This window comes from Vitis vinifera, chromosome 17 (genome assembly GCF_030704535.1).
Source record: "Vitis vinifera cultivar Pinot Noir 40024 chromosome 17, ASM3070453v1".
In the NCBI taxonomy this organism is placed as follows: domain Eukaryota; kingdom Viridiplantae; phylum Streptophyta; class Magnoliopsida; order Vitales; family Vitaceae; genus Vitis; species Vitis vinifera.
In genome coordinates this window covers 11798670-11808462 of record NC_081821.1, presented here as the reverse complement: position 1 = coordinate 11808462, position 9793 = coordinate 11798670, and the positions used below count along the sequence as shown (strand labels likewise).

At 39.5% G+C, this 9793-nt stretch overlaps 2 protein-coding genes across 5 annotated transcripts; both read right to left on the bottom strand.

Annotated features, from left to right (window-relative positions):
- Nucleotides 1-2142: 2142 nt before the first annotated feature.
- On the bottom strand, nucleotides 2143-4607 carry LOC100253501 (aldehyde oxidase GLOX). The gene is made up of 2 exons (XM_010664775.2): nucleotides 4500-4607; nucleotides 2143-4395 (listed from the first exon to the last, which is right to left on the bottom strand). Exon 2 carries the CDS (start codon nucleotides 4074-4076, stop codon nucleotides 2283-2285), a length of 1794 nt encoding a protein of 597 aa, XP_010663077.1. The 5' UTR covers nucleotides 4077-4395; nucleotides 4500-4607; the 3' UTR covers nucleotides 2143-2282.
- Nucleotides 4608-4707: 100 nt separating this feature from the next.
- On the bottom strand, nucleotides 4708-9410 carry LOC100251913 (E3 ubiquitin-protein ligase RGLG2). Of its 4 annotated transcripts, none has more exons than XM_002278982.5 (12): nucleotides 9142-9410; nucleotides 7849-8102; nucleotides 7389-7473; nucleotides 7172-7312; nucleotides 6973-7086; nucleotides 6773-6870; nucleotides 6231-6310; nucleotides 6047-6152; nucleotides 5770-5897; nucleotides 5482-5662; nucleotides 5219-5275; nucleotides 4708-5133 (listed from the first exon to the last, which is right to left on the bottom strand). In XM_002278982.5, exons 2-12 carry the CDS (start codon nucleotides 8077-8079, stop codon nucleotides 5053-5055), a joined length of 1302 nt encoding a protein of 433 aa, XP_002279018.1. In that variant the 5' UTR covers nucleotides 8080-8102; nucleotides 9142-9410; the 3' UTR covers nucleotides 4708-5052. The 4 variants fall into 4 exon arrangements, with proteins under 4 accessions (XP_002279018.1, XP_019082135.1, XP_010663075.1 ...); XM_019226590.2 differs by having other exon boundaries at nucleotides 9095-9376; XM_010664773.3 differs by having other exon boundaries at nucleotides 8942-9375.
- Between the last annotated feature and the right edge of the window lie 383 nt (nucleotides 9411-9793).

Below are 9793 nucleotides of genomic sequence, written 5' to 3'. Positions count from 1 at the left end.
TATCACAGAGGACGAGAGATTGGGACTGGGTATAAAAATTGAAGCAACTAATCTGATCCTCTCAAAGAAGAGATCGAGATTTACGAAGGAGAAACCATAAACCCACATCATGGTTTACTTCATATTGAAGTTTTTCTAGCGACCGATTTTGCCTGAAATCTGTTTGATGAAATGTCCGAAAGTAATGCTTTCCTTCACAACACCTCTGTTTTTACTCGTTCATTCGCTTGATGATTTTGCCTTTTCTTTTTCTGGGCTGTTTTGTTTTTGCCCTTGTGATTTGCTCAGACAGTGTTCTGATGTGGGGTGCAATCTGTTTAGCAAGGATGCTCCGTTCAAAGTACAAGTGTCTCAAAAGATGGGTTTAATCTCTTTAGAAACCAAAAGCATTTCCTGTAGAAGTTGTTGATGGTGGTCGGCAAACTACTTGATCAATTCATAGCCAAGCCACTCATGGCTTCTTCACATGGAAATGATCCAAATATGAGAATTAAATTCTTAAGTAATCTCCATGAATAATAAGTAGATTAAAGGTAACATTAATGGTGTAAATAGCACCACAGATGTGCTGAGACAATGCAAATCTGATTGATCTACTGCATTATCAAGAAAAATGATAAAGAGGCGTAGATCAAGGCCACCATAGTTTGTGCCATGAAGTGTAAACATTAAACAACATCAAACTAACATCACACCACATCATAACAGGAGCACACATTAGAGAAATCTGTATCCAGAGAGGGCTGTTCAAGCAAATTTTGGGAGAGAGTACCTTGAGGACAAGCCATGAAGATTATGACCCATGAAAGTCTTGTCCACGCATTTTATAGGAGGTGGGCTGACTTGCGCGAAGAGATAATTACCAGCGAACAGCTCATTCATATGAGCCTGGCTATCCTTGAACCTCTTCAAGGCCTTACTCCATGTGACCCTAAGTGCAGAGAAAAGCCTATCTTTTCTTCTTCTGAAGAACCTCTTCAAGCCTGCAATCCGGATCCTTGGCCGTTTCTTACCAGTTAACTTCCTAATCTTTGACCAATTCCTCATCCTTCTGAATGCTCTCTCCTCTTCTGCATCCTCATCAAACCCACCTACATTTCTGAGCCTTTGATAAGAAAACTTGGTCACTGAAGCCATTTCAATGGCAGATACTGATGATTTTAGCAGAAAGTAAACAGAGCCCAGATGAGCTTATGAAGCAAACACAGATGGGTTCCCTTTCCTTTACCTTCACGGGGATCTCACAGTTTTTGGTTTTTCTTTATTTTCTAAGTCAAGAGACAAGCTTCAGAAACTAGTTGAGTGTATTAAATGCAAACAATGGGAGCTGGAATTGTTGGTAATGATGGTTGGTTACTTGTACTGAAACTACTATACCATTTTGCCATTAATTAATCTCACTAAGGTGACATGTGAGTTCTCACCTGCACATTGGTTTCTTTATATGGTTTAATACAACTGTGTTACCCTCAAGCCTTGGAGGCATTACCATTTAAGGGCTACCCAACTTCTATATTAGTGCTAATGATGGTAGCTTTGTTTCAACTAGTAAGCGTGCAAACTTAGGCACCGTAGATTACATCTAACAGCAAAAAAACGTAGTACCTGAAGCACGAGCAATGTATGCATTGCAGTTAATATGAATGGTGAACAAACGTGAAGAGCAGGAAGGGTTGGCTGATGGGTACAACGTCACTGTGCTGTTGTCCACGCAAGCTCTCATGTGGGCAGTACATAAAGAGCCTAAGAGCCTACTTCAAGTCCAGGGAACGTCGATAGCAGAGATGTAAATTTTGGCTATAAACCCCTAAGTAGAACCTCCTTAAGGGGATTGCACAACACCAAGCTCATCAGTCCTTGCTAACACACTAAAACTTAGGCACCACATTATAAAGATATCATTCCCATAGAATTATGTAGATTACAAGTTTATTGATTTTAAACCATTTTATGAAATGAATTCCAGTTGTTATTATATAATCAATTGGAATATCTACTTTGTCAGGACCAGGGGTAAATGCACTGATTGAAAGCTGTGCCCCTCTATTGACCAGCTTATTTGGCACCACACCCTTCTTTCTTCAGATTAATGGCACCCAATTCTACTGGGACAAAGTCAGTTTTACCAAACAACTGAAGACATTGATGGAACATATATACTTTGCTTCGGTTTCTTTTCATTTTAACGTAAGTTGCATGTATCCTTTGGTGGGGCTAGATTTAGAAAAGCTCTATCCTAAACTACCCCTTTCCTACTTTAAGAAAAGAAAAATAAAGGAACATCAAGCATGTATGATCCTAATCCACTGAGAAATACTGGGGATCCCCCCATTGATGACTGTAAGCATGTAATAACCAGAGGGTGCAACATTAGGAGATGGAGGAGCCTCCAGAGCTGCATTGATCCAACCACCCTCACCCCTCACCATGCTCTTGCACCTGAGTTTCAGCATCCTTTGGTTCATTGAAATGGAGTGTGTCGTGAATGGTGGTGCATATGCACTGAACTCCACTGTCTTGCTCGGCTTCTTCCCCAGCCAGAATCGAACAGAAAAGCCTTCGCCATACCTCACTCCTCCATTAGTGCCACTTCCATAGTGTATTGACACATTGCCTGGCCTTGTGTTGTGGTATTGTCTGTCCATGTAGGCTGGAACAAAGGCCTGTAATCTCAGCTCAGTTGGGTACCTCACATTTCTGAAGGTGTACTTGTTGTTGGGGTTACTCCCAGCAACTAGAACTCTTCCATCAGGTGTGAGAATGGCTGAGGAGTGATACATTCTTGCTATTTTCGTGGACTTCAAGACTGAAAACCTCCTTCCAAGGGTTTTCTTGGGTTTGTATAGGTAAGGTTGGAGAGAAGGATCTGCAGCATTCTTCCATCCAGCACAACCACGTTTTGCACCATTGATGATGAGAATATCCCCAGTTGGGAGGATGAGCATGTCGTTTAGGAGACGAGGTCCTGGCATGTTTTCCATGTTCCACTTGTGTGTATTTCCTGTAATCACCATCCTCCCACAAGAGCTCAAACCCTTCAAGAACTTGCCCTGTTCTGCAGCTTGATGAGCTCCTGACGCAGCACCTCCACACACCATGACTTCCACCTTGTGGAACCGGTCTCCGTGGTCTAAAGGGAGAATCACCGATGACCCACTGCTTGGATAGTTCCTTGAACCAGCACCAGGAATTCGAGGGAAGCTCTTCACCACCCTGTTTCGTTTATAGTTGAAGAGGATTGAATCCCGGTTGGCGAAAATGAACAAGTTGCCATCTGAGGAGAGGTGAACAAAAGGGTAGAGATTGTTTCCCCCTTCATTTTTGTTTGTAGTCCGGTGCAAGAAGGGAAGATCAAAGGATCTGTGGTTCGAGTGCAGTTTCGGCACGAATTCGTAACTAAAAACTTGTCTTCCCCCAACAACGATAGCCCTATCCTTCTCTGGGAGTATTTGGCTTGAAGCATACCATCGGTCATCAGACAGCAATGTCTTTGACTGCCTCCAATCACAGTGGCCATTCTCACAAGGCCGGAAGTACCGGATTCTACGAGAACCCCTGCCATATCCACCCGTCTGAAGAAGGGTTCCATTGCTCAAGAAGGAACCCGAAGAGCACCAGGGATCAGTGTCAAGCCTTAGAGGCCTAACTTTGTTAAGTGACATATCATACTCAACAGAGTGAGCAAAGCAGGACCAGTCTGTTAAATCATGCTGAGTATTCATGCACCTTGTTCCATTATACCTTCGACGGAGTCCATAACCCGACTGGCCCACTCCAATTTGATCGAATATTATTACGGTGCCATGATGGGTTAAGGCCATATGCATACCCACCACACCAGTGTTGTTCAGGAGAAGCTGCCATTTCCCTTTCTTCCCTCCTGAGGAACCTGCAACTGCAGTGCAAAAACAAACACAATGCAATAACAAAAAAAGCACAACAACCATGAGCTTGAAAGCAAGAGGAAAGTGTTTCTTGTCCTCCATTGAGAGAGGGATGGGCATTGAGAAGAAGAGGAAGAAGCTAAAATTTATACTGGAGTGTGTTTGGTTGAATCCGAAGTGCATGGGAGTCATGCTTTCTGGAGTCACCTAAAAGATCTCCCATTTTTTTGGGGAATGAATCTTGGCTGATACAAACCGAATCGCCCTCCTAGTCTTCCTCTTCTCCAATATAAAACTCAAAAAAATAAATGAAAAGAATAAAAATGAACTCAGGGATATTCTATTTTCCATCAAGGGAAATCCACAAGGAGCCATATAAAGTAGAAGCATATGGTATCATGGGATGTGGGTTGAGCTAATAAACTGGATTACTTGCTTCCTCGTGGCCTCAGGACAAGAAAATGCAGAGATGTACCAAGAGCATGTTCCGTTGGAGTTCACCAAAAGCAGCCTGAATTCAAGAAACATGGAACAAAATCAGGGCCAGTTTCCATCTAGGTATGTGCTAGGCACACCTAGTTATGCAAATGATCATGGTGCTAATATGCTATACACCTGGTATAATATTATTTTAAGGCCTCATTCAAGATCTCATCAGTGTATCCCTCTTCAATATGCCGAGTCCACTGGCTCCAATCACTGGTCTTGATGCAAGAGATTCTCTCCAGAGAGCGAACTCTTCTGGATGAAAATAAAAAGCATGCCTAGTATTGATATGGCCCATGTTCCCAGAAAGTGAATATACAGAAACTTAGAGTTGGAGTTCAGAAATAAGGATGCCAATCATTCAATTTGGTGAACTATAGGTTTATTACAGCGTTTCTGATGTCAAAATGGAATCCTAATTCAACTATCAAACCAGACATTTGCAACAGGATGTTCTGTAACTCACTTCAAGTTCATAACGTCATCACACTAAGTATCGAGAAACATGCCTATAGGTCAACAAACTAATAAATATGTACAGAGTAGAGAATTTATTCTGGCTGAATCATGAATTCATCAGCATCCAAAACCACATTAATCGCCTGGAGGACTTGATAAGAACTTGCAGTCTGAGAAGTTTAGCTTACAGCAGTTTGGCATCCCCGAGAAGACTAGATACCAATTAATAGAGCTTTATCCTAGTTTGGATGGGGCTCCGGCAAATGGGGCATAAGTCAAGGTCGGGTCCACATTCACAGCATGTCTGCAAATAAAAAAAAAACACTACCTCTAAGGTTTGTTCTTTCATTGATGCTTCAAAAAGGAAATAGAGATGCACATCTTATTACCTGATGCCCACAACCGAAGGCCATGTCTTTTTTATTGGTAAGACAAATGGGACAAACCTGTCAGGAAGGCATAAAGAAAAATCAATATTCTTTACATTGATTCAAGATCTTACAAATCACAAGGTTCATAACAAGAATATATATATATAGATAGATCAAACTGACTAAAGTATTGATTCAGTGGCATTAGTGCTAGGATAATAAAGAAAAGAGATTAAGAGAGAAGGCAGATACAGTCTTCAGGAAAGTAGGAGTGTGCATACATTATTATCTGCCAATGAACTTGCAGGTGCAGAAGTGTGAATTGATGCACTATGTTGATCAGAGGAAGGTGCACTTGGTTGGAAGCTGCTTGATTGCGGAGGTTTTGAGTAGCTGAAAGAATTTGCACCATAAAGAGGAGGGGGGAGAGGGACCCTGTCTATAGCCTTCCCCCTGTGAGAACTGATGGGCAATGAAAAAAAAGAAATACATAAATAAAAATTGCAATTAAGGCCTTGCCCATAATGGAATAGCAGAGCGCCGAAAGTCCAGAAAAGTTAAATTGTTACCCCAATATATTAAGCTCCATTGTTGCTTTATACTGAGAGGGTATTTCCATTAAGGCTGAAAGAGCAAACTCTGTTTCTTTTCTGGATCTATCCATATTCTTTGACATAATCTCTGTAAAATTTACAAACTGAAAGGAAAACAAATAAAAAGAGGTCTGAAACACCACACAGACACCCAATACTTCTTGAATATGCATCGACTGAAAATAAGACTGAAATGATCTAATTCCAAAATAAGAGCAAAGATGAAGTCCAACTGCTGCCTAGTAATACTTGCCTGGAAATTATCAAAGGCTCGGGCAGGCATGTTATCATCAAATTCCTTCATCATATCCCATGGTCCATCTCCAACCCCAACTAATATTATTGACAGCGGATACTCACTGAAATTTGGAAAAAAGGCATATTGGAAAGAGTTTTGGTAAAGAAATATCACTAAACAGAATCAACCTAAAATTTACCTTGCTTTCACAATGGCTTCAACAGTTCTCTTTTCCTGGGGACTTAGCTGGCCATGCTCAGTATCTACACTTCTTGTCACCTATTACAATCCATAATTGAATGGATTTACATGCCCAATCTGAAGTTGCAGTAGAAGAATCACACACATAGTGGACAATCCAGCTATAGTGGCTTATTGGGATGTGGTTACACTTTAGCCAGTTGATACTGTATTTATTGCATGTAATACTTCTGATTTCTTTGACCAACCTTACAGATTTAACATTAACATGGCAATTTTTACCTTTTTGTTTAGCAATCATTATTTTGGCTTCCTGAAAACAACTCATGAATTGCAAGAGATTCAAGTTGGTTTTTATTCAATACTAGGACAACAGTTCACCTTATATGCAGCATTTGAAACTATGAGACCATGTTCATTTGAAACATGTGTGCTGTCAAATCAGGGATTAATTGTGTCCACGTTAATCATGCAAATTAATGTTAAGAAAGCAAAAAAACCAAATGACACCAATAACATCCAGACAAGATATAGAAATACCTGACCATCAGCTATTATCAACAAAACATGATACTGGCCACCACTTTGCTCAACAATAGTGATGGCCATTTCAACGATGGGAGCAAAAGATGTTGGTCCTGTCTCAGGAAAAAGGAAAAAAAGAGGGGTGTCAAAAATAGAAGCTGAAAGAATCAACCAGAAAAGGCATAATAAAGAAAATAAAGAAATTGAATCACAACCTGCAAGTCGTAGATGAGGGACTAATTCTCTATAGCGTTTCAAGACTTCCTCAAATCCATTACAAAATCTCTCATCTGAATAGAAACTGAAGACATCTCGATCATGTGTCGATGCTGTCAATGTATGGAATCAAATAAAATCTGAGTCATTAAGAGAATAAATCTTAAGTAACTGCTACAAATCTTTCTGAGAAAATACCATCTCCAAATCCAAAACAGGGAATCAAGTTATCATCATCAAACTTAGACAATGTTTTCCCAATGATTGATATTGCTTGCTCATAGGGATTTTGATCATCTCCAACATGATGCAAACTTCTCCGATAGAATGATCTTGCACCTGATAACAAAGCTAGGTAAGTCTGTCACAGTTTTAATGGGTAAATAGATTTCTAGGCACTCGGAAAACAGCAAACCTGTCCACTCGTTACTCTTTGTGAAATCAATGCCAACAATGAGGTTTGAGGACTCCAGGCCTGCCTGTGCCAGGGCACTAGTAACCTGTGGGGAAATAAGAGAACTGAACAACATCATTATTCTTAGGGATAAAAAAATACAATTAGTATCATTGGCAAAGCATTATTCATATGACTGAATTATCTGGATTTTCTAACATTGAAGGATCATAGATATATTATCACAATAGCCAATGCTTGACTAACCAAAAAAGAAAAAAAAAGAAATAAACAAGAGCAGTGAAATGCTGATGTACACAACGCTTATTTAGAATGCCAAGATCCTTGGACATATTCCTAGTGAGAGGGCATTCTAAGCATCATAACAGCATCATACAGATTGGCCATACTTCTCAATTTCAGAAATTATACCCATTAATTTATCAAAAAGAAAGACAAAACAAAGAACATTTCTTCTCACCTGATCCAGGGAATTGTAATTATCTTCTATTTTTGAATACTTCCTTTTGGACCCAGGGTTCTGGCCACCATAAGTTGGAGGTGGATGGTTATAATGCTGCTGTGGCAGGTAGCCTGGGGCTGGTTGAGCATATGGTATCTGTGACTGGTCATGATGACCCCATGAATATGAACTAGACCCTAAATGTGAAGATTGTCTCGAAATTGATCTTTTTGAACTTTTTCCACCCATCGACTCTATAATTTATGGAGATTCTGCAACAGCCAAAAATTTTGAAAAGTGAATAGCCAAATAAAAGCTCTGAAATTAAAGTAAACGGCTTCTAGTGATATAAACCAACGATTTTGGTCCTTAAAATTGGGCCCATATCCCTACATAGTTGGGTGGTCCTCCACAGACGCTTAAACACCCCCCAGCTCCTATCCTGGTGAAAGAAGGATTTGACCCCAAGTCTCCATACAACCATGTGGAAACTTTACTACCATACAAACTAACAGCAATTTACAACTAAAATGACTAAAATCAGCACGATTATCTCACAAAAAGGTCAAGAAGACCATGCTCCCTTCTTAAGAAAAGGAGAAAGCCCACATTTTTAACACCTCTCTCTTCTTTCCTGTACTCAATAATTGGAGAATTAAATAGACTTTCACTACAAGTATGTTCAGCAATAGCAGAAAATTTAGAAGTGAGATTATTCAGTATAGGAATATTTACAATGTGGGGGTTTAGTTGGAAAACTACAAGGGAATTAATCCTGAGAAACATTCAATCAAGTTGATAGCAAGAGAAAAAAAAAAAAAATTGTATTTCAAGAACATATTGCAGATCTAGCATCAAGACCATTCAGGAATTCACAATTCACGGAATACACAGAATAAATTTTGGAATTTTCAAACACACGATAAAAATCCATCAGCATAAATTCAGAGAGTTCAAGAAACATTTGAGAATTTCCTTGCAATGTCTATGGCAGCATCTCATATATTGTCAGGCCAACATCATACAAGTAATTCAATGCTCTTGAAATCAAAACCCAGATCGGCTTTCTTTCGTAAAAAGTAAGTCATTTCAACAACGCAATCCCTCTTACCAACACCCAAGATCCAAAAACACCCAGAAGCTAAAGCAAGTGATGCATTTCCAGAAAAACTTCAAAACCAATTTGCTTCCCCCCAAAATAATTCCAGAAAAACACTTCCCCGGGACAAAACAACCATAAATCACAAAAATTCAGAACACCCACAAAGGAATATGAACCTTTAGCAGAAATAGTAGACCATCAGAAGTCACCTCAAAGAGAAGAACTGAAACTCTGCAACATGAAGTCAGTGGTCGTAGAAGAAAAAACGGTGGGTACGTGGCTGTTGATACAGTAGAAAGTGGGCTTGAAGCGGCGTGTGATGATGTTAGGAGGTTGGTTTCGGGGAAGTTTCCAATCTTAAAAGAAGATGGTATTTCTCTTTGGAGATAGTGACAGCCGTACGCCACTGTGGAACCTGCTCTCCTTTAGTCCTCATCCCTTCATCCCTGTTGGCTTTGTTTTTCTTTTTTTTAATTACTGCGTGGAAGGTAGGTCTGGGGAATGGAATCCCCCCCTCATGAATTTGGATTTTTTTGCATTTTTCCATTTTTTTTATGTATTGAGGGTGAAAGATTAGATTAAAGAAAAGGCCTGAAAAAGAAATAAGTGATAGTGAAATTCAGATGATGTCCCTCTTTGACTTTTCTTACTTGAATATCTGAATGTACAGATTTGATATTTTATCTAAATATCTGAAGATAAAAATTTGAACTGTCTATCATCTGAATAATAACGTAAGATTTCAATTCAGTTTTAATTACCGTTTTTGCATTCAAACAAAATATTTAAAAATAAGAGTTCAGAAAAAGCAAATGCTCCACACCTCAAAATATGATCTTTTTTTGTTCCAATGGTTTGGCG

What these genes read in the sequence shown, in the direction of transcription:
- LOC100253501 (XM_010664775.2), bottom strand. Translation starts at nt 4,076, where the DNA reads ATGACTCCCATGCACTTCGGATTCAACCAAACACACTCCAGTATAAAT.
- LOC100251913 (XM_002278982.5), bottom strand. Translation starts at nt 8,079, where the DNA reads ATGGGTGGAAAAAGTTCAAAAAGATCAATTTCGAGACAATCTTCACAT. An exon ending in AAAGAGTAACGAGTGGACAG is followed by an intron (nt 7,313 to 7,388) that starts GTTTGCTGTTTT and finishes CTTTGTTATCAG; the next exon opens with GTGCAAGATCATTCTATCGG. An exon ending in ATGGAGCTTAATATATTGGG is followed by an intron (nt 5,663 to 5,769) that starts GTAACAATTTAA and finishes ATTGCCCATCAG; the next exon opens with TTCTCACAGGGGGAAGGCTA.